The sequence below is a fragment of the Pelophylax lessonae genome (genome assembly GCF_965119305.1).
Source record: "Pelophylax lessonae genome assembly, chromosome: 3".
In the NCBI taxonomy this organism is placed as follows: Eukaryota; Metazoa; Chordata; class Amphibia; order Anura; family Ranidae; genus Pelophylax; species Pelophylax lessonae.
In genome coordinates, this window is record NC_138770.1 from 337125552 (window position 1) to 337153344 (window position 27793).

The 27793-nt window shown below is 47.8% G+C and overlaps 2 protein-coding genes across 2 annotated transcripts in view; both read left to right on the forward strand.

The window, feature by feature from the left end:
• LOC309549740 (uncharacterized protein) overlaps nucleotides 1–7002 on the forward strand; it is a 16190-nt gene extending 9188 nt beyond the window's left edge. Inside the window, exon 2 of the mRNA XM_082250235.1 lies at nucleotides 6862–7002. Within this exon, the coding sequence (XP_082106361.1) occupies nucleotides 6862–6957 (96 nt within the window). The 3' untranslated portion in view covers nucleotides 6958–7002. The remainder of the gene's footprint in view (nucleotides 1–6861) is intronic.
• A 270-nt stretch (nucleotides 7003–7272) lies between these two features.
• On the forward strand, nucleotides 7273–27293 carry PTP4A1 (protein tyrosine phosphatase 4A1). The gene is made up of 5 exons (XM_082250234.1): nucleotides 7273–7408; nucleotides 18663–18755; nucleotides 19306–19436; nucleotides 20393–20467; nucleotides 26517–27293. Exons 1-5 carry the CDS (start codon nucleotides 7304–7306, stop codon nucleotides 26632–26634), a joined length of 522 nt encoding a protein of 173 aa, XP_082106360.1. The 5' UTR covers nucleotides 7273–7303; the 3' UTR covers nucleotides 26635–27293.
• The last annotated feature ends 500 nt before the right edge of the window (nucleotides 27294–27793 follow it).

Below are 27793 nucleotides of genomic sequence, written 5' to 3' on the forward strand. Positions count from 1 at the left end.
CCTCTCGTGTGTGTCCTCTCTCTCTCTCTCTTGTCCTCTCGTGTGTCTCTCTCTCTCTCTCTCTTGTCCTCTCGTGTCTCTCTCTCTCTCTCTCTCTCTCTTGTCCTCTCGTGTCTCTCTCTCTCTCTCTCTCTCTCTCTCTCTCTCTCTTGTCCTCTCGTGTCTCTCTCTCTCTCTCTCTCTCTCTTGTCGTCTCGTGTCTCTCTCTCTCTCTCTCTCTCTCTCTCTTGTCCTCTCGTGTCTCTCTCTCCTCTCTCTCTCTCTCTCTCTCTTGTCCTCTCGTGTCTCTCTCTCTCTCTCTCTCTCTCTCTTGTCCTCTCGTGTCTCTCTCTCTCTCTCTCTCTCTCTCTCTCTTGTCCTCTCTGTGTCTCTCTCTCTCTCTCTCTCTGTCCTCTCGTGTGTCTCTCTCTCTCTCTCTCTCTCTGTCCTCTCGTGTCTCTCTCTCTCTCTCTCTCTCTTGTCCTCTCGTGTCTCTCTCTCTCTCTCTCTCTCTCTCTCTCTCTTGTCCTCTCGTGTCTCTCTCTCTCTCTCTCTCTTGTCCTCTCGTGTCTCTCTCTCTCTCTCTTCTCTCTCTTGTCTCTCTCTCTCTCTCTTTGTCCTCTCGTGTGTCTCTCTCTCTCTCTCTCTCTCTCTCTCTCGTCCTCTCGTGTCTCTCTCTCTCTCTCTCTCTCTCTCTTGTCCTCTCGTGTGTCTCTCTCTCTCTCTCTCTCTCTCTCTCTCTCTCTCTCTCTCTCTCTCTCTCTCTCTCTCTCTCTCTTGTCCTCTCGTGTCTCTCTCTCTCTCTCTCTCTCTCTCTCTTGTCCTCTCGTGTCTCTCTCTCTCTTGTCCTCTCGTGTCTCTCTCTCTCTCTCTTGTCCTCTCGTGTCTCTCTCTCTCTCTTGTCCTCTCGTGTCTCTCTCTCTCTCTCTTGTCCTCTCGTGTCTCTCTCTCTCTCTCTTGTCCTCTCGTGTCTCTCTCTCTCTCTCTCTCTCTCTCTTGTCCTCTCGTGTCTCTCTCTCTCTTGTCCTCTCGTGTCTCTCTCTCTCTCTCTCTCTTGTCCTCTCGTGTCTCTCTCTCTCTCTCTCTCTCTCTCTCTCTCGTCCGCTCGTGTCTCTCTCTCTCTCTCTCTCTCTCTCGTCCGCTCGTGTCTTCTCTCTCTCTCTCTCTCTCTTGTCCTCTCGTGTGTGTCTCTCTCTCTCTCTCTCTCTCTCTTGTCCTCTCGTGTGTGTCTCTCTCTCTCTCTCTCTCTTGTCCTCTCGTGTGTGTGTCTCTCTCTCTCTCTCTTGTCCTCTCGTGTGTGTCTCTCTCTCTCTCTCTTGTCCTCTCGTGTGTCTCTCTCTCTCTCTCTCTTGTCCTCTCGTGTCTCTCTCTCTCTCTCTCTTGTCCTCTCGTGTCTCTCTCTCTCTCTCTCTCTCTCTCTCTCTTGTCCTCTCTGTCTCTCTCTCTCTCTCTCTCTCTCTTGTCGTCTCGTGTCTCTCTCTCTCTCTCTCTCTCTCTCTCTCTTGTCCTCTCGTGTCTCTCTCTCTCTCTCTCTCTCTCTCTCTCTTGTCCTCTCGTGTCTCTCTCTCTCTCTCTCTCTCTCTTGTCCTCTCGTGTCTCTCTCTCTCTCTCTCTCTCTCTCTCTCTCTCTCTCTCTCTCTCTTGTCCTCTCGTGTCTCTCTCTCTCTCTCTTGTCCTCTCGTGTCTCTCTCTCTCTCTCTCTGTCCTCTCGTGTCTCTCTCTCTCTCTCTCTTGTCCTCTCGTGTCTCTCTCTCTCTCTCTCTCTTGTCCTCTCGTGTCTCTCTCTCTCTCTCTCTCTCTCTCTCTTGTCCTCTCGTGTCTCTCTCTCTCTCTCTCTCTTGTCCTCTCGTGTCTCTCTCTCTCTCTCTCTCTCTCTCTCTCTCTCTCTTGTCCTCTCGTGTGTCTCTCTCTCTCTCTCTCTCTCTCTCTCGTCCTCTCGTGTGTCTCTCTCTCTCTCTCTCTCTCTCTCTCTCTCTCTCTGTCCTCTCCGTGTCTCTCTCTCTCTCTCTCTCTCTCTCTCTCTCTCTCTCTCTCTCTCTCTCTCTTGTCCTCTCGTGTGTCTCTCTCTCTCTCTCTCTCTTGTCCTCTCGTGTCTCTCTCTCTCTTGTCCTCTCGTGTCTCTCTCTCTCTCTCTCTCTCTCTCTCTCTCTCTCTCTCTTGTCCTCTCGTGTCTCTCTCTCTCTCTCTCTCTCTCTCTCTCTCTCTCTCTCTCTCGTCCTCTCGTGTCTCTCTCTCTCTCTCTCTCTCTCGTCCTCTCGTGTGTGTCTCTCTCTCTCTCTCTTGTCCTCTCGTGTGTGTCTCTCTCTCTCTCTCTTGTCGTCTCGTGTGTGTGTCTCTCTCTCTCTCTCTTGTCCTCTCGTGTGTGTCTCTCTCTCTCTCTCTTGTCCTCTCGTGTGTGTCTCTCTCTCTCTCTCTTGTCCTCTCGTGTGTCTCTCTCTCTCTCTCTTGTCCTCTCGTGTCTCTCTCTCTCTCTCTCTCTCTCTCTCTCTTGTCCTCTCGTGTCTCTCTCTCTCTCTCTCTCTTGTCCTCTCGTGTCTCTCTCTCTCTCTCTCTCTCTCTTGTCCTCTCGTGTCTCTCTCTCTCTCTCTCTCTCTCTCTCTTGTCCTCTCGTGTCTCTCTCTCTCTCTTGTCCTCTCGTGTCTCTCTCTCTCTCTCTCTCTCTCTTGTCCTCTCGTGTCTCTCTCTCTCTCTCTCTCTCTCTCTCTTGTCCTCTCGTGTCTCTCTCTCTCTCTCTCTCTCTCTTGTCCTCTCGTGTCTCTCTCTCTCTCTCTCTCTCTTGTCCTCTCGTGTCTCTCTCTTGTCCTCTCGTGTGTCTCTCTCTCTCTCTCTCTCTCTCTTGTCCTATCGTGTCTCTCTCTCTCTCTCGCTTGTCCTATCATGTCTCTCCTCTCATGTCTCTCTCCCTAAATGTTACTGTAGGGAATGGGATTCAGTGCACACTGCAGCCTTGTACCATAGGGTTAATGTTGTTGACACTGTAGGGATTGGGAAGGATGCTGGGAATGGAAATCGGGAAGCATGCAGGCAGCCTTGTAAATTTTAATTGCAGATACAGGGCACTGGGCAGGTCAGGGTTAATGTGGTAACATCAATTACTCAGTGACAGTCAGTGTCAGTGTGGACTTGATCAGATTATACAGTCTCTCATAGTGGTGGTAGTAGGAGGCTGGAGGTGGACTAGTAGGAGCCTGGAAAGGAGCACAGCCGCATACATTACTCACTCGTGCACTGCAGCCCGCCCCACACATTCAGTGAGTCTTACGTGAGTAGCGGCACAGCGGAACCAATCAGGTGTGCAGGCACGCGTGACTGGTTCGCTGTGCAGCTAATCACGGCGTGATTGGCTTCCTGAATGTGCCATTGAAAAAACTAGGGAGGAGAGTAAGACTCACTGAATGTGTGGGGCGGGCTGCAGTGCATGAGTGAGTAATGTATGTATGCTCACCGCTGAAGCGTCCCGGCTTCCCCTGCTTAACACGGAAGTCTGTGAGTCCTCCTGTCCTCCTCCGAGTCCCTTCCCCCTGTAAATATTGTGACCTCGGCGATATGAATATCGCCTACGGCCACAGAACGATAGTCGATATCATATCAACTATCGTTCAGCCCTATTCGGCACAAAATTATTCGGCCTTTTGACTTATTCGGCCGAACACCGAAAGTGCTATTTTTTCTATTTTCATTATTACAACATTATTCGGCCGCCGAATATTCGGTGCATCCCTAGCTTGTATGCATGCCTGACAACGTCAGGGCATGCTCGTGTCCTTGGGTATTTCCTCCCAGATCTTAACCAGGGTATCGCTGAGCTCCTAAACAGACTGAGGTGCAACCAGGTAGTGTCAGATGGACCTAAACAAATGTCCCAGAGGTCTTCTATTGCAGTGGTCCTCAACTCCGGTTCTCAGGGCCCACTAAAGCCTCGTACACACGCACCGATTGTTGGCCGTGAATTTTCGGCCAACAACCGATCGGCCGATTGTCGGCTTGCTAGTATGATGCTTCCGACAACCGACTGCGACTTTTCGGCCGGACAAAATCTGGTGTGCATGCTATAAAATTTTTGTTGGCGGTCACCAGAACGGCCGATTGTTCTTCAGTCAGTACAGATTTCGGCAGACAAAAATGTGGTGAGCAAGACTGGGCATGCTCAGAGAAGAAGAAACACACAAAGTAAACCAGAACATGACATCACTTCTGCAGTTGGTTGTTGGCCGTCAAAATCGTGTGCAGTCTAGAGCACATTTAAACCAACATAACACTGGACAAAAGACGGCCGATCGGTCAGGCCAACAATTGGTGCGTGTGTACGAGGCTTAAGGCCCCTTTCACACAGGCGGACCGTTTAGATCTGCCTGTCTGTTTTTTTTTTTTTGCGGATCTCAACGGTCCCCCCATGCATCTCTATGGGGCATCGGATGTCAGCGGAGACATGTCCGCTGACATCCGATCCGTCAAATCTGGACGGATGGAAACCCTATTTTCCATCCTTCCAGCGGATCGGATGGGAAGGGACCGATGGGCCGTTCTCATCCGATTCCCCCATAGAGATCTATGGGGCTGTGACAGCTGTGTCTCCGTGCACAGCGCGGAGAACAGCTGTCATTCTCCTGCTCAGCGGACTTTGACGTACTGTGTGAAGGAGCCTTACAGGCCAGATTATGTATTATCTTGGGGGGATGCAGACTAGGGTACTGCAATCACTGAGCAGCAAATTGTATCACCTGGGATGTATTTCAGTTATCTTGCAAACCTGGCCTGTTAGTGGGCCCTGAGGACCACTGTTCTATCGGATTTAGGTCAAGGGGGGGGGGGGGCGGCTTTCAATGTTTGCTTCATGCTGCATACTCTCGCCGCCTAAGGCCAGGCGTTGTTGTGCACCAGGAAAAATCCAGGACTGGCTGCACCAGCAAAGGGTCTGACAATGGGTCCAAGAATTTCATCCGATAACTAATGGCAGTCAGGGTGCCATTGTCTAGCCCAGTGTTTCTCAACTCCAGTCCTCTGGGCACACTAATGGGCCTGATTTTTAAGTATTACCTTGGTGAGATGCAGACTAGAATACTGCAATCACTGAGCTGCAAATTGTCACCTGTGATTATATTTGTTTTCTTGCAAACCTGGCCTGTTAGTGTGCCCTGAGGACCGGAGTTGAGAAACACTGGTCTAGCCTATAGAGGGCTGTGCATGCCTCCGTGGATATGCCCCTCCAGACCATTAGACCCACCACCAAATTGGTCATGCTGAACGATGTTACAGGCAGCATAATTTTCTCCACGGCTTGTCCAGACCCTTTCAAATCTTGTCACATGTGCTTAGGGTGAACCTACTCATCTGCAAAAAAGCACAGAGCACCAGTGGCAGTCCTGCCAATTCTGGTGTTCAATGGTAATTGACAGTCGAGCTCCAAGGTGATGGGCAGTGTGCACAGGGCCCACTAGAGGATGTTGGGCCCTCAGGCCACCCTCTTCTGTTTGTTTGGGCTAATATTAGTACCAGTGGCCTGCTGGAGGTCATTTTTGTAGGGCTCTGGCAGTGCACATCTTGTTCCCCTGTGCACAAAACAGATACCAGTCCTGATTGTTAAAGGACAATCTACGGCCCCGTCCAGCTGTCTAGAGTAACTGCCTGTTTACCTGGAATCTCCTCCATGCTATGGACTGTGCTAGTGGGACACCGCAAACCTGGTAAAGGCACATAATGCCTGTGCAACCTCTATAGGTTCAAGGTATGGCCTCATGCTACCAGTAGTGTCACTGATCCTAGCCAAATGAAAAACAGTCAGAAAATATGAGTAGGGGAAAAAAAATTTCAGTGGCCTCCATCTGTAAAACCATTCCTGATTTCAGGGTTCTCATTGTTGCTCATCTAGTGCACCTGGTAATTGACATCAAAGCAGCTGACACTAATTAAACAAATACCCCCCTTGAGTTCCAGTGTTTTTAGGTTTAAGTCAGCAGCTACAAAGTGTAGCTGCTGACTTAATAAAGACATAATCGCCTGTCCCACGATCCAGTGATGCGGTCGCAAGAAGCCTCAGTCCTCTCCTCTTGCTGGCATCGCAATTGTGGGCACCCGGCTGTGACAGCTTGCAGCTGCACACTGCAGTGTCTGGGCAGTCTTCTGGGATGAAGATAAGATCATTAAAGGGAGTGGGGGGGAGGGAAACTCCCGCCTGAGCAGAAGGGGAAACGGGTACCTATCCCCCCCCCCCCCAAATGCATGCCAATGTGGTATGTAAGGGGGTGAGCAGTGCTTAAAGCAGAAGTTCCACTCTTGGTTTGAACTCTGCTTTAATAAACTAAACAGTAAAGTTATCGTGTGTGTGTGTGTGTGTGTGTGTGTGTGTGTGTGTGTGTGTGTGTGTCCCAGAAAATTGTGATCTTTATTCTAAGCAAAGTTGCATTTGAAAAACCTGCATTACTGTGACCTAATTGCAAAACCCACCAACTTATTATCTAGGGCCTCTGCTTTAAATGTTTTTGGGGTTCTAAAATTTTATAGCACAAAATACTGATGCATGTAAACAAATGACCTGGGGGTTACCGTAAGTGATATGGAGCAAATTCCAGTCCTAGCAGGTGTTAACCTAATTAGCTTCTATGTAGAAGACATGCTAGTTGCCAGCCCATCTTGTGCTCAATGTAATCTTAACTGTACAATCTTGCTGGTTGATGGCAACACACCATTGTTACTGATGAGACCTATGAGTTTGGCTGGAAAAGTTTAGAAGTGTTCTATTCTAAACATGTCTTTGAGGTTTTTGTATTGCTTTAGATTATCTGTACCTTTTTTTTTTTTTTTTTTTTTTTTTTTTTTTGTGATTATTTAGCTGGGCATTAACCTAATGCTAATTCCAGTTTTTTTTTTTTTTGTCTTCAACAGCAGTTCTGTGGTGTTCTTGGTCACACATTTATGGAGTTTCTGAAGGGCAGTGGAGACTACTGCCAGGCACAGCATGACCTCTATGCAGACAAGTGAACTGTAGAAGAAATTCATTACTACTCCACCAAGAAACCCCCCTAAGAAGTCAACCTGTTCACGAAGTGTTGGATTTAATTTGGCAGTGCACTTTATGTAAGGGGCTGATATCTGGATGGGGTAAACCTCTGCACTGCATTTATTTTGCCTCAGTATTACTGGATTGAAGATTTGCTACTTTTGGGGAGGCTCATTTCACATCCATTGCTTCCATCCACGCAAGCACTGAGAAATTTATGTGGAGTAGAGTGAAGTTGAATTCAGTTTAACATAATTTCTTTTCAGATTAACTTTTTGATTTGATTCGCTTTTTGAGTATTGCACGTTTTTTTTTCCTTTAATAAAAATGGCACGAATGAACCGCCCAGCTCCCGTGGAGATAACCTACAAGAACATGAGATTTCTTATTACTCACAACCCCACCAATGCTACCTTAAACAAATTCATAGAGGTAAGTTAATCCCTTTTATTGGCTTTGTCAACATTGTCTTGGAGCATGTTAACCTGTATTACAGTGATTACAGTGATGCATGTTGACAAAACATTACATGTATCAGCACATTGTGGTAACTTTAACATATGTTCTGCTTTAAAAAATCTGTTTTTACTTCAGTGTGTTGGAAGCACATTCATTTAAACCAGGGCATCATGGTGTGAATTGACCCTTAGAACTGTTACTAAAAATCGAATTGTTAATCAAAGGGCTCCTTGGAAAGATCGTTGCGACACTTCTGCTGAGGTGAAGGTAACCCCCCTTGAATATTTTGAGAATGGCTTCATGCCAAATTTTCTCTATGGGGACACCTTATAGGTAAAACAGTACACACTGCACCAAACAGCACCTAATTTTCCACATCTAAAACAGATCTCTATAGGTGCTAAAAGGCTGGCTAAGTCTAAACTTTTCCCATACATGCACAGAATGTGCACTTCATAATAGGGATCGACCAGTGATCGGCAAGGCCGATATATCGAGGGCCGACATGCACTTTCCCCTGTAGCTGGAGGCATCACCCTGGTACCGGGGTCCATAACCGGTCGGCTGTATTTTTTTTAATAACGACCGATGCGGCTGAGAAGCCGCTCGGCTGTAATTACAAGGAGCGGGAGGGGATGTTGTCAACTCCGTCCCCCCCACCCCGCCGGCATGCACGGCCGCCAAGACCAGATCAAAGCCACATTCTGCTTTGATCAGGTCTCAATGCAAAAACCCGGAAGTGATGTCATGACATCACTTGCAGGTACTGGCGCCAGATTAAATAAACAGCTTTCAAAGCGGCCAAACTTGGTGTTTTGAATGCTTTTAAGTGCAGAGGGTTTTGGAGTCTTTTAGACCCCCAAATCCCTCTACAAGAGTACGTCAAAGAGAATTTTTTTTTAATGTACCAAAATATCGATCGGTCAATCACTACTTCATAAGGCCTCGCCATGTCCAAAATGTGGTTTGCTTATTTTTATCCTATAAAAAAATGGTGGTTCAGTAGTGGACCCTGCAATTTCAGTTCTCAATCCTCACCATTCCTATTAAATGTTCCCTATTTTAAAAAAAAAAATAAATAAGTAAAACTTACAGAATAGTCCCTAACACCTCTTTTTGTAGACCACTGCCCCTGTCCACTTTCTGAGTGCTCCCTTAGCAAGACGTTCCTGATCTGAGCTGTGAGTGTCCATAAACACTTGCCAATAAGCCATTCCCCTTGTTCTCTCCTCACAAGGGTTTGACTGACAGCAGCTGGGTCCTATGGCTTTTGCTGCCCAGTGTCTCCTGTGAGACTTGGAAGAGAGCCAGGACAGTGCTGGATCGGTGAGAGGTGTCCAGCTAAGTGCTTAGGAGTGGAGGAGGAGTGGGATAGGTAGTGGGGAGTTATTACCTTTAAAGTAAAACTTCATGCTCTAAAGAGAATTGGGCAAATGGGTTGACAGGATTTTTGTTGCAGAATAGACCAACGTTGTCCCTTCTGCATTAAACTTGGCTGCTGGTTCTCCCCTGTACAAATTTAACAAAGCTGAAGGAGCTCACATACTTGTGCAGCAGTGATGTTATCTCCGCCCTGCAATCAAAGCCCGGAAGCTGGCTGCCTGAAGATGCTAGCTGGAAGCTCTGTGATGTTGCATTGCTGGACTGAAGGGAGTATAGGTCCTCTTTAATACATGGAATGCTAAGTAAACAGTTTGACTTTGGACCTGCTTTAAAAAAAAGGATGCATTCACCTTTGGTAACATGTTGCGTGTTCCGTTTTTTTTTTTTTTTTTTTTTTTTTTTTTTTTTTTTTTTTTTGGGGGGTGGAACATGTACTCAATGCTGCTGCTGAATCCACAGTATGGGGAGTAGTTCCCTGAACTAGCAGTCACTGAAAACAGTGCGGCTGTGCAGGGCTCTGCCCACACGGCTCCAGCATTTATACACAGCTGTCTATGGAGAAAAAAGTGCATTTTATTTTAATGTGAACTTATTCTTAAAGCCAGTCATACACCCTTAGACTTGTAGCCGTCCTATGGTCTGAGTGAAAGAAACCAAATTGACTTTCACTGCACACTAAACAAGGATGAAGGAATCTGCACCACCATTCAGTAGCTGGCATCCACAACTAAAACTTCAATAGATCAGCAAAAGAGCTTGGTTTAATCTGAAGATGATATATGCATGAAGTAACAAGTTACTGCTAAACCAATGGAAGCATAGTCGTAATGGTGCAAGACTGGTATTCATAAACCGTGGGATGTATCAAAGAAAAAAAAGGTGTGGTCAATGCAGCCACTTAGACATGCCAAAAGCCTCACAAGAAAAATGGGGTTTATGAAATCCAAATGCTCAGATAACGGCATGAACCTGAATGTCCCCTTTGAACTTGGAGAAAGTGTGAACTGAGGCCACCTTGCAAATCTGGAATAGATTCTTTATGCTGAAATGTCTATTGGTGAAACAGGCTCTGATGGGGAAGAGTGAAGCCTTTTTGGTTGAGTGGGAGGCAGGGCATCTACTACAAAGGCCCACGGGTAAGACAGAGGATCTTATGAATAGATGCTGTAGCTTTCAGATAGATCCTGACAGCTTTGACCAGTTATGCCTACAGCTAGAGAATTTCCTTGTCATGTTTTGATCAAGGCAAAAATGGAGGACTTTGAGGTGAAAGAGACCACCTTGGGCATAAAGGGTTCAGTCTCAAAATCATCTTGTCCTAGTTTAAGGAAAATGTTGCTAATTTAGATAGGTCTGCCAATTGTCTCTAAATCAGTTGGGGGGGGGGGGGGGTGCAGAATGGTGTCTAAAGAACAAAGCACCAGGTTGAAATAATGGGGTGAAGCAGAAGGTCCCATTGTGATATTTGCAAGAGACTGCAAAGCAAGGGGGGTTCTGGAAGAGGATGAGGCAGAAACACGACATTGAGGCCAGGGACTGGTAAAGACCAGACAAGGACTAAGAGGCCAAAATCCAAGTACAAGTATTGCCCACGATTAAGTTCCTCACTGCTCTTGCCATGGGTTATTGGCTGTCGGAGGAATAGGGTGTTGGTTTACCTCCATTTTTGTGAAAGGTTAACCTACACTATAAAATGGATGTAAACCCCATTCATGAAATTTGACCTGGGCACACCTTTCTGTATTATCTCTCTTCAAAGCCATAAGTCTGGTGGTGGCTTTCTGTTCTTCTGTTATCAGCATTATAACTCCTGGCAAGTTCTCCATACCAGAAATCTGTATCAGTATGGATGTGTAGAAGTAGATTAGCAGACAGCTGGTCTATTCACAGCACAGATCTGCATAATTGCTTTTTCTGCCTATGTGAAGAGGGGGTGTGTGCCTTTCCTGCAATATTTCTCAGTGTATGGCCAAACTTTCCCTCCCTCAGGTGAGTTAGGAATAGTAAATTCTAACAGGATGTGCCATTTCTAAACAGTCTAGAAAGCGGAAGACAGCATATATACATGTAAAACTTGTATAGGGAGATTTGTTATCTGAGGCTGTTCACTTCAGTGGGTATAGGAGAGGGTTTACATCCACTTTAAGGTGCCTTTCTCTGCACCATGCAATGGGAGCGATCAATGATCTTACGGGAGTTGGATTTTGTGATTAGAGTAAGGTGGGAATAACAAAATCAGACATTTGCTATCCTTTAATGATGGGGCTGTTAAAACAGAAGTCCTAAAGTGGTTGGAAACCCTTACAAATACCCAGTGAAGGGACTGGACTGAGGTGATACACAGAAGAAAGCAATCCTCCTACATATGTTGTACCCATCTATCTGTAGTGTTCTCTGCAGCCAAAATGCAGAATTTATACAGCTGCAGTCTGTGCTTCCAGAATGGGACAGGGAGCTGAAACTACTCCACCGATCTTGGCAAGGAGAGCTCAAAGCAGATTGGAGGGAAAGGACACAGCACTTGGGTACAGAGCTGAGGCTGTCAATTGGACTGCTGGAGATCCTCCCCTATTTTTTATTTTTTTTTCCTCTTGGTGTCAGGAAAACTTGTCAGAAGTAACTCATGCGGATAGAGGAATGGGTCAGCTGACCCTATAGAGGGATATGCTTTGTTCATATTTGATGTCCTGAGTTTTATAAACATGTTAAAGCAGAGTTCTGGGCACGGATGTCATTTTTTAATAAACATACCCCTGGGACAGTCGGGGCTAGCACATTCCACAATGGCTAGCCTCTGATCTGTCCCGGTTCGCACTTACCTTTTAGAAGAAGTACTTATAAAATTTCTTCCACAGCGTTTCCATCTCTCTTGTGGGCAGCTGAAGCCGGGTCGGTCCTCTTCTGTGTCTTCTTCCGCGTCTTGTTGTCCCAGAATGCGCCTGCACCACCCCCTCTCATCACTTCCGGTGCGGCGCCGCATTCCTAAACAGCTTCTGGGCATGCCCAGAAGCTGTTTAGCAGGGGAATGCGGCGTCGCCCGGAAGTGACGAGCGGGGCCGGTGCCGTCGCATTGATTCCTGGGAGCGATGACCTTTAGCTCCCAGGAATTATCGCAGCGCAGGAAGTGACAGCGGAGCCGCGGCGCTGAGGGAGGAAGTACCCTGAGGTGAGTATTTACGATTGTCAAATACAAGGTGAGTTTTTAAAAAAAAAAAAAAAAAAAAATATCTTAACTATCCAATTCCTTTTCAGGTTATCCAGAACTAGCGGACGGGCACAAAAAAAAAAATATAGTTTTTGTGCCCGGAACTCCGCTTTAAGCCAAAAATGAGAGGCAGGATTGAACAGGGAACCTTGGGCCAGTAAATCTCTTTGGAGGAGGCCAAACATCTGGCAAAAATCAAGATTGTGTAGCATGATCTTGGCCAATTTGGTACAATGAGATTTCAGGACCTTTTTGCTCTTCAAGGGGAAGATGAGTGGTAAGGCCTAAGCTAAGGGACATGGTGCTTTGGGGGCAGACCCACCCCCTCCTATATTGAGTGCATGTGGCCTGGTATGGTTTGGGAGGGGGTGCTTGTTCATTCTCCCTTCAGGTAAGCCGTATAGATAAGTTACTGGAGAGCAGCCAATTTTTTACAATGTGCAAGTACACACAGGTGTATAAAGTGCTTGCTACATATTGAGTAAACCGCATTCTTGGTTAGTATCTTGCGCCGGTACATGCAGAAGTATGAATTTTCCCTGGGCATGTTTTGTGCACGAGAATGTTTATGCGTGAATGCATGCAAAACACCTTAAATTATGTCCAGAAACCGATGCTCAAACATCAGTACCATGTGCTAGAGGCCTAATTTCTCTTACGTCCTCCGACAGTCGCCGCCCCTTCATATTCATCACCAATGGGTTATGTCCTCTCATCCGTAGGAGTAGCTAGGCAATAGAATATGTTAGTACAAAGACTTTTAACATATCCCACCCCCAGGGGGTGGTCCCCTCAGTACATAACCCTCCACTTCCTGTATCCAACTCAGTTTCATTTGTCTAGCTGTCAGGAGTGGCTGGATGTTTCTGTGCTGGGACACCTTGTCTCAGCTCTCTCTTCCTTTCTTTGGATTTTATTTGAGTTTTTTCTCTCTTTCTTGTTAGCTGTTATTTTTATCAGCGTTAGTTAGTTCTTCGGAAGAAGAGGATCATGCGGGCTGCGTCTCGGGCTGACCCCCCTGGTCGCAGGTTGTGGGTCAGTGGTTTCTCAGCCCGCCATCGAGCGTTCAGTCAGGTATCGCTCCTGAGTTATCTGAATGACCCATCCCTGTTCCGTGCAGGGATGCCAGGTGAGGTGGCTACCTCACCGGACGCTGTGCGGTTTCTCAACCCACCTTCTGATGCGTCCTAGATGCGACTCTCCCTGCCTCATGTTCAGCGGTTTGTTCGCCTGTGCGGGTTCCCCACGCCATGTAAGAGGTAAGTGTATGTATGTGGGGACCTGTCTGTCTGGGGGGTGTCAGTCTGGGACTGTGTTACCTTACCCTGTGTTCACAATGTTACTGTCTCCCTATCCCTCGTATTGCATGCTGTGGGCTGCAGGAGGGGGGGTTGTGCTGCACTCTGTGTCAGTTTGTATGTGAACGGCTGTGTGCTGTGGGGCTTGAGTTTCTCATGCTTGGGGCACATTACAGCGCCGCTGCGGCGGTTTAACATGTTTATTCCTTTTGCTGGGCAATTGGTGTGTTTTTATACTTCACCCTCATGGGGTGTGGGAGCGGCGGTTTCGGCGCCAAGCGGCGCCATTTTGGCTGCGATCGCTCCGGCCGCATGTTTTACATGCATGGCGGCCATTTTCTTGTAGCCTCCATAGGCTTTAATAGAGCGCCCTGTATACCAGCACTTTCCTTTCCTTCAGAAGCACCGCAGGCAGCAGCAGCAGCAGCAGCGATCTCCAGGTTCATTTCCCTCTATTCCCTGTGTCCTGCCTTGGTTCATTGTCCCTGTGGGGGTCCCTTGTGTGGGGGGTTTTTGTGTGAAGTGGGCTACGATCGCAGCGCTCTCTTAAAGGGGCGGTCACCCATTTATTTTTCTGCTACAGGGGCATGGATTCTCAGGAAAACAAATTTCCTACAGCCTTAGTGGGAAGCCAGGGGTCTGCACTTTCCCCCCCCGGGGGGGATTTGGCTGCGATGGTGGCTAGCCTTGCGACTCAGGTGCAAAAGCTGGTGGCTGCTCAATCCACAAAAAGGCCCAGGGTGTCAATTTCCTCTGATTCAGAGGGTGATGGTGCTGGGGCTGCTGTGGCTGGGGTCTCCTTATCGGGGTCCCGTTCCTCCCTGGACCTTATCGGGTCAGAGATGGAGGCTGAGGTGGAGGGGGTTGATAATTCTCCCCCTGGCTCGTCTGAAGAGCTTGCACTCATGGATGAATTGGTTGCTTCTATCAAGCAAACACTGCGGTTAGAGGAGGAATCATGTCCTCCAGCTGCCTTAGCGGCTTATGGAACGCAGAAAAGGCGCAAAGCGTCGCAGGTGTACCACTGCACTGATGATTTCCAAAACGCAGTGGCGTAATATACGCAAACCATTTGCTGTACCTAGTAGGTTTAAGCTACGCTATCCCTTTACGCCTGCTACTGATGAGCGCTGGTGTATTCCACCGCCGGTGGATCATGCGATAGCGGTTTTGAACAAATCCACTGCGATTCCGGCTGAAGACACCCCGGTGTTCCGGGATGCCACGGACAAGAGAATGGAATCTCTTGCCCGTCACACCTATTCTATTATGGGTTCTATGTTAAAAGCCTTATTTACTTCTCTTATGGCGGCCCAGACGGTCGCGAGCTGGACGCAGGTGCTTAGGCGGGTCCTGGTGGCTGATTCTGCCCCCCAGGTGACCTTGGATATGGTGGATCAAATCCACCAGGGTGTCATGTATTTGTGCGCTGCGGACCTGGATATGGTTCCGTTGGCTGCACGTGTACACAGTGTGGCGGTGTTAAATCGCCGCCTGGTTTGGTTGAAGTGTTGGTCTGTGGATCAATCTTCCCGTAAGACTTTGGCCAATCTGCCTTATGATGGTTCTCGCCTTTTTGGCGAATCCTTAGATGCACTGATTAAGGGAGTCACGGTTGGCAAGAGCACGCTCTTGCCTCAATCCCACAAGCCCAAGGCGGCTCCTGGTAAGAAGCATGCTTCCTTTCGACCCCATCAGGGGTCCTTTCGTGCCTTTCGGTCACACTATAGGGGCAAGCCGTCAAAGGGTCAAGGCTCCCACAAGAAGCCGTGGGCGGGTAAGCAAAAGTCCGGCCAATCCGGTTCTGCGGCCCACAACAGTGCGGCCTGAAGGGGCGCCCTCACCCGAGTCTGGGGTGGGGGGACGCTTGCTCGGTTTCTCTCGGCCATGGCTGTCCCGGGTTCGGGACAGGTGGGTTCAGGAAATCGTTCGCTCTGGCTACAAGATCGAGTTTCTCTCTCGGCCGAAGAGCAGATTTTTTCCCTCAAATCTTTTGTTGTCCCCGGAGCGTTTGCGGGACCTGCGCCTAGCGGTGCAGGACCTGACGGCTCAGGGAGTGGTAGTCCCGGTGCCTCATCGGGACAGATTTCGGGGGTTCTATTCCAATCTGTTCACCGTGCCCAGAAAAGAGGGCAAGGTACGTCCGATTCTGGACTTGAAGGCGCTAAACCGCTTTGTGCGGGTGCGCAAGTTCCGCATGGAATCCCTGCGATCGGTGGTGGCTGCCCTGGTTCCGGGGGAATTCATGGCTTCCATCGACTTGGAGGATGCGTATCTTCACATCCCCATCTTCGAGGGTCACCGGAGGTACCTTCGATTCGCCATAGCGGAGGATCATTACCAATTTGTGGCTTTGCCTTTCGGTCTCGCCTCGGCTCCGAGGGTGTTCACCAAAGTGCTGGCTCCGGTTCTGGCCTTGTTAAGAGCCCAGGGCATATCGGTCCTGGGATATCTGGACGATATTCTGGTTCGGTCTGCGACCAACCAAGGTCTGGTGAAGGATCTGTCCGTCACGTTGCAGACTCTGCAAGAGTTTGGTTGGACGATCAATTTCCCAAAATCAACATTGTGCCCGTCGGTCCGCCTCCCATACCTGGGAATGATTCTGGACTGTGTCCAGGCGAAGGTCTTCCTACCGGACGACAAACTCAGGACTCTTCAGGAGGGAGTCAGGTCCCTCAGGGACAATCAGTTCTCGTCCATTCGGACGTGCATGCGGTGTCTGGGATTGATGGTCTCGGCTTTCGAGGCGATTCCCTTCGCCCAGTTTCGCACTCGGGGTCTCCAAGCGGAGATATTGTCCAAGTGGGACGGGCGACCGCACTCTCTGGATCCTCAGGTATCCTTGAGTTCTCAGACCAGAAGGGATCTTCTGTGGTGGCTTCTGTCCCCCTCAGTGTCGGGGGGCAAGTCTTTTCGTCCCTTTTCATGGACGGTGATCACCACGGACGCCAGCCTGTCGGGCTGGGGTGGTGTTCTGGGCGTTCTGTCCGCCCAGGGTGTTTGGTCGACGGAGGAGTCTTCCTTCCCGATCAACATTCTGGAACTGCGAGCGATACTCCTCTGTCTTCGCCGTTGGACGGACAGTCTTCACGGCTGTCCGGTCAGGGTGCAGACGGACAATGCCACGGCGGTGGCTTACATCAATCACCAAGGGGGCACCAGGAGTACCCAGGCGGCTCGAGAAGTGGCCGCGATTCTGTCTTGGGCCGAGACGCATGTCCCGGCGATATCAGCAGTTCACATTCCGGATGTCTTCCAGATGTTGTGCGCGAAGTGGGGCCTCCCGGAGGTAGACCTGTTCGCGTCTCGTCTGAACGACAAAGTTCCACGGTTCGTGGCAAGGACGCGCGATCCTCGGGCAGACGCGTCGGTTGCCCCGTGGCATCATTACCGACTGATGTATGCGTTTCCACCGATTCAATTGCTGTCCAGGTTCCTTCGCAGGTTGCACTCGGAACCAACTGCGGTGATTCTTGTGGCACCGGACTGGCCTCGCCGGTCCTGGTACGCAGACCTCGTAAATCTGGCAATCGACGTCCCGTGGCGTCTGCCTCTTCGAGAAGATCTTCTGTCGCAAGGACCGATCTTCCATCCTGCTTTACAGTCGCTGGCTTTGACGGCCTGGCTGTTGAAACCGAGGTCCTGAAGAACAGGGGTCTTTCCCCTGAGGTCATTCACACCTTGATCAATGCGAGGTAGTCTTCCTCGGGGAAGGTTTACTACCGTACTTGGAAGGCGTATTTTGCCTGGTGCGAATCCAGGGGTTTATCTCCTACCACTTATTCAGTGTCTAGGGTGTTGTCCTTCCTTCAGACGGGTGTTGAACAGCGTTTGGCGCTGGCTACGATCAAGGGTCAGGTGTCCGCTTTGGCCGTTCTGTTTCAACGTCCTGTGGCATCTAACGCTTTGGTTAGCACTTTTGTGCAGGGGGTACGTCATCTGATCCCTCCTAGGAGGGACCCTCTTCCCCCTTGGGACTTGAATCTAGTCCTGTCTGTATTGCAGCGTGCTCCTTTTTAAAAGGATCAGGGAGATCTCGCTGTCTTTGTTATCCAAGAAGGTCGCCTTTTTGGTGGCTATCACCTCGGCTCGTCGAGTGTCGGAGCTGGCAGCCTTGTCCTGCAAATCTCCGTATCTGGTTGTGCATTTGGACAAGGTGGTCCTGCGACCTAACCCTTCTTTTCTTCCAAAAAGGGTTTCGGACTTTCATCTCAATGAGGACATTGTCCTACCTTCGCTCTGCGCGAAGCCTAAGCATCCGATGGAGGTGCTGCTTCACTCCTTGGATGTTGTCCGGGCGATTAGAGTCTACTTAAACTCGACTGAGTCTTTTCGCAAGTCGGATGCCTTGTTTGTTCTTCCGGAAGGTCCTCGGAAGGGCATGGCGGCGTCGGCTTCTACCATCGCCAAATGGATCAGACAGACCATTGAACAGGCCTATGCTTTGAAGGGGAAAGTTCCCCCTGTACCTGTGAAGGCGCGCTCTACCAGATCTCTGAGTACGTCTTGGGCCTGTCGTCATGGGGCCTCTGTGGCCCAGGTGTGTAAGGCGGCGACTTGGTCGACCGTACACACTTTCACTAAATTCTACAGAGTAGATGTTCAGGCATCGGCTGATGCTTCCTTTGGCCGCAAGGTTCTTAGTGCGGCAGTTCCCTAGAACCCTTGTTACGGGTTCTTTGACTGTTTGGGACATTTGTTTTTCCCTGGGTTTTCTTGCTCCTGTTGAGCGAGTGTTTTGTTCTTATGCCCAACTGGTTTCCTTCCTTTGGTAAGGTTCCTTTCTCTGATTGGGAGACGGCGTTGCCTTGGGCGCGGATGCGTTCTTCCCACCCCTCATGTTTACACTGCTTTGGGACATCCCATTGGTGATGAATATGAAGGGGCGGCGACTGTCGGAGGACGTAAGAGAAAACGGAATTTTTGTAAAATCTTACCTGTAAAATTCCTTTCTCTGAGTCCTCCGACAGTCGCCGCCCCCGCCCCTCTTTTGGGGTTTTGATATACTCTCTACTGCTATTCCACTGAAACTGAGTTGGATACAGGAAGTGGAGGGTTATGTACTGAGGGGACCACCCCCTGGGGGTGGGATATGTTAAAAGTCTTTGTACTAACATATTCTATTGCCTAGCTACTCCTACGGATGAGAGGACATAACCCATTGGTGATGAATATGAAGGGGCGGCGACTGTCGGAGGACTCAGAGAAAGGAATTTTACAGGTAAGATTTTACAAAAATTCCGTTTTTCCCAAAAGACTGTCTTTTCTGGCTATCTGTAAACGCTAGTTGCTTTTCTGGATTATTTGGTATGTTTTTATAAATGTATTTTTTTTCCAGGAACTTAAAAAGTATGGCGTTACTACGGTGGTGAGAGTTTGTGAAGCTACTTATGACACGGCTTTAGTGGAAAAAGAAGGCATTCAGGTTTTGGTAAGTACATGGTAATCAAATATTTGAGGAAAAGTCCAATGTCTGAATCTTTGCCCCTGAGCAGTGGTACTGTGGAACAATGTCTTCAGTATGTTGGCTTCTCTCCACTGGCATTTTGTTCTTTGCTTATCTGCAGATGTTGATTGCTAAACTTACAGGATGGCAAGGGCTTTAGTAACCAATATCCTGGATAGATGGGAGACTGCCAGTGGGATCTTAAATATTCTGCCAATGCCTGACCTAATTGAAGGGCTTTTCTTTTTGTTTGGTTCTTACAATTTAGCATTGACTTAGTTAAAGCTTAATTAAAATTTACCTTTTTTTTTTTTTACCACAAATATTGTACATAATGTATTATACAGGATTTATATAGCGCCAACAGTTTGCGCAGCGCTTAACAAAATGAAGTCAGACATTAGTTGCAATACAATTTGGAACAAAAGGAATCAGAGGACCCTGCTCGTTGGAGCTTACAATCTACATTATTATTCTGTGTAAAGTTCTGGTCATGCCATGTTATAGGATCTGAGTTTTTCTTCTCTTCTCAAAGGACTGGCCTTTTGATGATGGGGCCCCACCATCCAGTCAGATTGTAGATGATTGGCTAAACCTCCTTAAAGCTAAATTTCGTGAAGAGCCTGGCTGCTGTATTGCTGTACACTGCGTTGCTGGACTTGGAAGGTAGGGGGGGGGGGAGAGCATCCTGGTATGTTAAAGTGTTACCAAACCCAGGACTCTGCATTCACTTTATTTTGGTTTCCCACAGTACGCAACATGGAAATGCAATAGTTTGTAACTATAAACTGAAATACTTTTTCTCAGTTACAACAGTCTTTTGACTTCGATCAGTGTCTGGTTAAAGCTTGTAGGAGTTTTCATTTTCCTCTGACTCTCATGAGGATGCAGAATTCTTACCCTCTGTCTGGACAGTGCTGATTGGCCCTATGCTAATCACAGGTACTCTCCAAATGAAAGACTCTAGCAATTAACTTCAAACTGGGCATGTGCAGCTTGTCCCCTAGCCTGAGTACTATCAGTAGATGGTTTGGGGACTCTGGAAGAATGGGAGGCTAGAGACAACACAAACATCCACTTTGATTAACCCCTTAGGTTCCACAGAGTATAACCAGCATGCTTCGCTGCATATACAGACTGATTTTTACTATTGTGGGTTTAGTAACCCTTTAGGCCATATATTCAGCATTTATATAGCGCCAATTTGCATCTGCTCTCATGGTACCATGTGATCGGTGCAGTTTTTCAAAAAAGTAGTGCTTGCACCACCTTTGGTGTGACTTCAACCATTCAAATTAATGTCCGGTGTGAATTTACCTTTTAGGCTAAAATTATTTTCTTAAAAGTGTTGTGTTTTTTCAGCCCAAAGATTTATTTATATTTTGTGTATAGAAGGTGAAGTAACCATATGTACTTATAATATTGTACTCTATGCCAGTCTCTGTAGTCTACTGGTAGTGCTGTACTTTTTTTCTTTTAACTTGAAATAAAATACTGGCACAGATCTGCTGGCTAAGTCTGGTTTAGGTCTAGAGCATCTACTAGAATTTGTATTGCTAGTTTTACAATGAAGTATTATGCTTATGCTAACCTTTTCAGTGGTGTACTTAACTCTTTTCCAGAGCTCCAGTACTTGTTGCCCTTGCACTCATTGAATGTGGGATGAAATATGAGGATGCGGTTCAATTTATAAGACAGTAAGTTTGTGCTGCTCTCCATGGTGGTTAGCCAGTTGCTCAAGCAGGCAAGGCCTCTATAGCCTTTTAGTAAATATTGTGCATTTTTTTTTTTCAGACCCAATGGCAAGGTGTAAAAGTAATTCTTGATATCCAATTTTACACATTTTACATGCATAGGTTTCCTCTAATGCTCATCTTTGTCAGGCAGTAAAATAAACAATATTCGCTAAACATTTTTTAAAAATTGCTTATTTTAATTGAAGACACTGCTGGATATGTGTAAGGTAAGGGGTTTTAATGGTAGCTACACTATCTGTAGCTGCTGACTTTAATTTATATATACTTTTTTTTTTTTTTCCTGAAGGAGCCTGGGATAACTACAATAAGCAATACATGTTCTAGCCAGCTATTCCCTAACAGCTGCTATGCCTGTGACTGTTGGCATATCAGAAAAGTGACTGCATCTGACTACAGTTGCTGTTAAACAATTTCTACTGGCTTCTTCAAATAAAACTTTTTTTTGAAAAGGCAGAGGCCCAATCAGCTTCCAACTGCATTGGGATGAGGGGAATCTGCAGCCAGATATCCTTTTGACAGGTGGGACTATGCAGATAGCATTTCTGTAGCAGTGGAGGGACGTTGAATGGCCCTGTTCTCTTCTGACACGAAGCCCAGGACATGAGGGGGGATGCATAATGTATTCACTATAAATGGCACGTGTAGCTACCTGCATGTGCCCATGCTGACCCTATGGGGCTCAGTGCAAGAACACTAGTGTGTGCTAGTGGGAACAGTCTCCATGTGTAAGGGGTGGCTGAGCCCTAGTTTGGTTTTATTGTAATTTAATACTAGAAAAAATTAAATTTATTAGCCTCTTCGTGCCCACCTTATGGCTGAAAGACGGCTACAGTGCAGCCCTAAATGTCTGGATGGCATCCACATTTGTCCTTCCATGCTCCCACTTGCGGCACGATCAGCCATCTGGCCCCTTATGTGATCAGCTGCGAGCCGATCACGTGATGTAAACAGCTTTTTCCCTCAGACAGTATGAGAGAAGCTGATTACTGGCTTGTGTAAAGGGGACATCGGTCCTGCACATGGGAGAGTTGGTGCCTCTCAGCAGTGCCTGCCATTGCCACCGATCAGTGCAGCCTCATCGGTGCACATCAATGAGAAATTACCGGCTTGCAAAATGAGAACTTTTTTTTTTTTTTTTTTTCTTTCTCTTACGTCCTCTGACAGACGCAGCTCTCCATAGTTTCTTCACCAATGGGTAATGCGCCATCTACTGGAGTAGACTAGGCAGTGAAACTTTTAAGAAACTTTTCACCTGACACGCCTATAGGAGCTGTCTCTCATGACTTTACCCCAGACACGCCGTGCTCACTAATCAGTTTCTTGCTGCCTAGTGTTAGGAGTAGGACCTTCCCTATTGGGACTCCGGTCTCACTTTATTTTCTTTTGAGAAATGTTTGTTTTTCTTTACTCGCTAGCTAGTGTCAGGGGGATCCTCCTAGTGAACTACAAGCGACAGCCAGGGCTGAGGTTTCGCACTGGATAAACTAGATGCTTAAGGTCTCCTAGCCTGGCCTACGAGCATGAGCAGGTTGTGGTCCACCCAGGCCTCGCCACAACAGCCCCGGTGGACGGGAACGAGCCTGCGAGCAGATGCTTCGCCGGGACGCATCAACCTGGAATGCCCTGAGTTGCAGCATACCCCTCTTTGGCTGGCAGCACCCCCACTCCGGATGGGAGGCGAACAGCCTTTGGGCCGAGCCCCGCGGTCCATGGTATGGTGAGTCATACGACTCCTGTGTCCCTGGGACAGTTATCTGTGGGGGTGATGTGGGCCCACTCCTGGGGATAACAGGGCTGTGCTCTCTGAAAGATCCTCTGGCGTCCTCTTCCGTGTCTTCTTCCAGAATGCGCCTGCACCGGCCCCTCTCGTCACTTCCGGTGCGGCGCCGCATTCCTCCACAGCTTCTGGGCATGCCCAGAAGCTGTTTGGCAGGGAATGCGGCGTCGCCCCGGAAGTGACGAGTGGGGCCGGTGCCGTTGCATTGATTCCTGGGAGCGATGGCGTTCAGCTCCCAGGAATCATCGCAAGACAGGAAGTGACGGCGGAGCCGCGGCGCTGAGGGAGGAAGTGAAGAATATGTGAGTATATTCGATCAACAATTACAAGGTAAGTATAAAAAAAAAATACCTAACTATCCAATTCCTTTTCAGGTTAAGGAGACCAAGCGGATGGGCACAAAAAAAGGTGATTTTGTGCCCGGAACTCCGCTTTGAGTGTTGGCAGGCCACGCTGTATGGTCAGCGGCTATTTTCCCTGTGCTTGCCTATACTTTTCTATGGCACCATGTTGTAATTATGGGGGTTCGGCCTCTAGTGATTGGTCACTTCCTCCCAGAGTTTCACTTGCTGAATACAGCTTGCAGAGCAGTGGCTACTCCATTCTGACACTTAAGGGTTTTTTAGTCCATTCCTCACACACTTGGCTCCTATCGGGATACCGGTTAGCTTAAGGGGGACTCCAGCAGTAGTGCGGTGTGGACCGCGATTGCAATTTAAAGGGCCAGTGTCAGAACGTGGAAGCTGAGTCCTCCTTGGCTGCAGAGCAGGAATGCGCTTTGGTGGAAGCGCTGGTTCGCTCACTGGGAGACTTTGCATATTTATGATGAGCCCACGGTCAGGAAAGCAGATTGTCTTCGGCTCCCACAAAGCCCAGAAATCAGGTCAGGTTTTTCCTTGCCCGGAGGTTTTTTCGTGAATGAGCAATGGCGGCGCATTAAGCACACGCTAGTGGTGCCCAAACGCTTTCAGCGCTGTTACCCTTTTTGCAGACTCAGTTTCCAATCGCTGGACAGTGTCCTAAGTGTCCTAAGGTGGACCACACGGTCGCGGTTGAATAAGTCAGCAGTGGTACTCGTGGATGACTCCCTGGTGTTTAAGGACCCGGTGGATAAGCGCATGGAAGTACTTTCCCGCCACCTGCACTTGGCAGGCTCGCTCCTCAGACCGGTTTTCGCCTCCGTCCTGGTTTCTCAGACGGTTATGGAATGGATTAAGGTGCTTAAGAGCAACTTGCTGGCTGAGTCGGTTCCACCAACTCTCATTGGGCTCACGGATCAGATGGCCCAGGCCAGGGTATATCTGTGTGATGCGGCCCTGAACGAGGCTCCTCTGGTCGCCAGAGTTTCTGCGGTGGGGACCGCCTTTCGCCGCTTGGTGTGGCTGAAGAGCTGGTCGCCACATCCCTTTTTACGAGGGCTATCAGCAGTATCTCCGTTTCGCTGTGGAGGAGCATTTTCAGTTTGTGGCATTACCCTTTGGTCTAGCTTCCGATCCCAGGGTCTTCACCAAGGTTTTGGCCCCGGAGCTGGCTCTGCTGCGCAAGAGGGGGGGATTGCAGTCCTCGGTTATCTGATCTCCTGCTGAGGGTGAGCTCATGTGCCACTGTCGGGTGATCTGACAGTCACGGTTCAGATGCTCCAGGAGTTTGGGTGGACCATCAACTTCCAGAAGTCTGCACTGACCCCCTCAATACGTCTGAATTATCTGGGCATGGTCTTGGACTCCGCTCAAGTGGAGGTTTTTCTCCCAGAGGAAAAACGTCAGACTTTGCAGGACAAGATCAGAGTTCTTCTGGACACAGATGCTCCTCCCTGCGGACCTGCATGAGGTCCCTAGGGCTGATGGTGGCTGCCTTCGAGGGGATCACATTTCCCAAGTTTCACACAAGCCTCTACAAGCTGAGATCCTTGCCAAATGGAGCAAGGGTTCGCAGTCTTTGGACAAGATGATATGTCTAAGCCGTCTCACGAGGTCGGAGCTGTCGTGGTGGCTTCGTTCGCCTGCTCTATACCAAGGCAAGTCGTTCCTGCCGTTCACGGGTCACCACAGATGCCAGCCAAACGGGGTGGGGTGTTGGCACACGCTTTGTTGCCAAGGTCTGTGGTCGACGGAGGAAACATCCTTACTGATCAATGTTCTGCAGCTCGGGGCGATCAAACTCTGCCTGCTACATTGGACGTCTCGGTTCCACGGTTTCCCGGTTTGGGTGCAATCGGACAATGCCATGGCTGTGGCTTGCATCAATCGCCAAGGGAGTACCATGTGTGCCCGGGCAGCCAAGGAGGTGGCCGATATTCTGGCCTGGGCCAGGGCGCACATTCCAGCTCTCTCCGCCGCAGTTCACATTCCAGGAGTGAACTGGCAGGTGGACTATCTGAGTCGTCAGTCCCTGGATCAGGGGGAATGGTCCCTGCATCCGGAGGTGTTCTGCCTCCTAGTAAAGATGGTGGTAGAGCCTCCCTGCCTCAGATCTGCTGTCTCAAGGGCCGATCTTCCATTCTGCTTTACAGTCGCTGGCTTTAACGGCGTGGCTGAAGGCCAGATGTTGAGGGACAGATCTCCGATTCTGTGATTACTACCTTGCTGAGAGCTAGGAAGACTTATTGTACTTGGAAGATGTTTATTGCCTGGTGTGAGTCGCGCAAGGGTTGCATCCTCGTGCTTTTTGGTGGCAAGGGTCTTGGCCTACTTGCAGAAAGGAGTGGAGCAACGTTTGGCTTTGGGCACGATTAAAGGTCAGGTGTCGGCATTAGCCATTTACTTTCAACGTCCTTTGGCGACTAACTCTGATTCGCACCTTTTTTCAAGGGGTGCAGCGACTGGCCCCTCCGAGGAGGTCCCCTTTACCTCCGTGGGTTCTGAATTTGGTTTTGTCTTGCAACGACCTCCCTTTGAAAATATCAGAGCTCTCTCAGCCACCAGAAAGGGAACTTTCTGAGATGACAAAGGCTGTTTTTTTTTTTTTTTTTTTTTTTTTTTTCATCCTCTCTGCTCACAGGGTGTCCGAGTTGGCGGCTCCGTCTTGCTGTTCGCCTTATCTGGTCGTTCATAGGGATAAGGTTCTGCGACCTAACAAATCCTTTCTCCCTAAGGTGTTGGCTTTCCATCTCCATGAAGACATTGTTTTGCATTCGCTCTGTGCAAAGCCCAAGCATCCCAGAGAATTTGCCTGGCATTCGCTGGATGTGGTTCAAGTGATCAGGGTTTACCTGTCGGCCACAGAGTCCTTTCAGACGTCTGATTCCCTGTTTGTCCTTCCTGAGGGATCTTGTAAGTTCGGCTGCGTATGCTGCAACCATACCAAAGTGGATCAGACATACTATTCAGGCCTATTCACTTATGGGTCAGGTTCCTCCTTTCCCTGTGAGGGCACATTCTACTAGAGCTTTGAGTGCCTCTTGGGCTTTTCGCCATCAGGCTTCGGTGGCTCAGGTATGTAAGGCGGCGACCTGGTCATCCATGCACACTTATACAAAATTCTACAAGATTGATTTGCTGGCATCCTCGGATGCTTCCTTTTGGCCGCAAGGTTTTGCAGGTTGCTGTTTGCTGAAGAGATTTACTGTTCTTTCAGGGGTGAATTTTTGTTTTGGGGTAAGCTCCTGTTGGGCTTGAGCTTCTGTTGCCCTGTTGGCTATGTTTTCTCTAGCCTTGCTGAAACATTAACAGTTGTTGGTTGCGTTCTTCCCACCTTCTCATGCCTACACTATGAAACGTCCCATTGGTGAAGAAACTGGAGAGCTGCGTCTGTCAGGACTCGGAGAAAATTTTACGGTAAGTTCTTAAAGTTTATTTTTTCAAACATTTTCTGTCTTTTTTGGTTAGCAAAAAATAAAAACCCCAGTAGTGATTAAATACATCAAAACAGCTCTATTTTGTGTGGGGGGAAAAAAATCATTTCATATGGGTACAGTGTAGCATGACTGCCCAATTGTCATTTAAAGAGTGACAGTGCTGAAAATTGGCCTGGGTAGGAAGGGTGTTCAGTGCCCACTAAGCATGTGGTTAGTACATTGTGCTGAAATTTAACTTTATGGAATCTTGATAAGACTTGCTCCATCAAATCATGCTCATGCAGATAGGTATGGAAACACAATTGCTGACAATGTCTACGACCCTGGATCTTGTAGTGGTGTTGCATTTAGTCCTAATGTATGTCACTGTGTGTGTTCTAATTTTTATTATTTTTTTTTGTCCTGATTTCTAACAGAAAGCGCCGTGGAGCATTTAATAGCAAGCAGCTGCTGTATCTGGAGAAGTATCGTCCGAAGATGCGGCTACGTTTTAAAGATTCCAATGGTCATCGGAATAACTGCTGCATTCAGTAGAAGTTAACTTCTGGCTGCAGAAAAACTAAATGAAAAAATGTAAACCTGGGCAAAATCCAATGCTAACACCTAGTATTAATATTTTTTAGGTCAAGTAATGCTTTGGAAAATGTGTAGGTCACTGCCCATAGCAGTTGCAAAACTGCAGATGTCAAATAATCATGTAACTGAGCTTGAATTTGCGTATTTGTTGTGTTTTTAAATTGATGTCCCTCCTAATTATGTATAATTCAGTTAAATTGTCATTTTGGTTTCCTAAGGCTAGTGTCGGCTGATAACAATGCCAAAAGATTTCGCACATCTCACAACTTCACTTTCCTGTGCAATTTGTCAGATGTAGTTTCTGGAGAAATTTAAAAGAAAAGGTTTCAGTATTTGCTGGCTGCTCACTGTATGTTTACATCTTTCACAATGTCAGGACTTGCACACATCTCTGGCATACAGGTGTGGGGTTTTTTTTGTCCTTAATTGCCAATCATTCAGACATTAAGTAGGCTTAATGCCATATACATCTTGGTATCATTTTCTCCACCTTTCTGTTCTATAGAAGCACACAGACCACATAGTAATTCTCCAGACAAAGCCTTACTGTTTGAATTTTTTTTGCACCTTGTGGTGCATCTTAATATTGGACCTTTAAAAGTGTTTTTTTTTTTTTTTTTTTTTTTTTTTTCTCTAGTAAACTGTTGCCTTTGTCTTGTGCAGGAAGTGTAGAATATGCCTTTTTTTTTTTTTTTTTTTTTTTTCTTCCGTAAATATTTTTTAAATGTAGATGCTTTAACGTTGCTGGATTCTTAAAGGTCCCTTTTACTGTACATTCAGACAGATTTCCAACATTTGCTTTGTGACTTTAATTTTTACCCTTCCCTAGGTTTCTGCTTTTGCCAAGGCAGAGCTTAATGTCTGTAATATTTTGTATGCCTTTTTGAGCTGTGTAACTTTAATATTTGGATACTTGATTTGTTTTAATATGTAATTGATTATTAAAAAAATGGTGTTCTGTATTAATGTTAGCTCAACCATATATTTATACTGTCTTGGGAATGTGTGGTGTTAGTACCGTGGGAGAAAGTTACCAGTGTTCACCAGCTTGTAAAATGTAGTATGAAAGCAAAAACCTCTAAATAAAGATATTAAATCTGCTGTTTTTTTTTTTTTT

Coding starts and splice junctions, on each gene's coding strand:
- PTP4A1 (XM_082250234.1), top strand. CDS start 7,304: ATGGCACGAATGAACCGCCCAGCTCCCGTGGAGATAACCTACAAGAAC. Junction 7,409..18,662: donor CCTTAAACAAATTCATAGAG/GTAAGTTAATCC, acceptor TTTTTTTTCCAG/GAACTTAAAAAGTATGGCGT. Junction 18,756..19,305: donor AAGAAGGCATTCAGGTTTTG/GTAAGTACATGG, acceptor CTCTTCTCAAAG/GACTGGCCTTTTGATGATGG.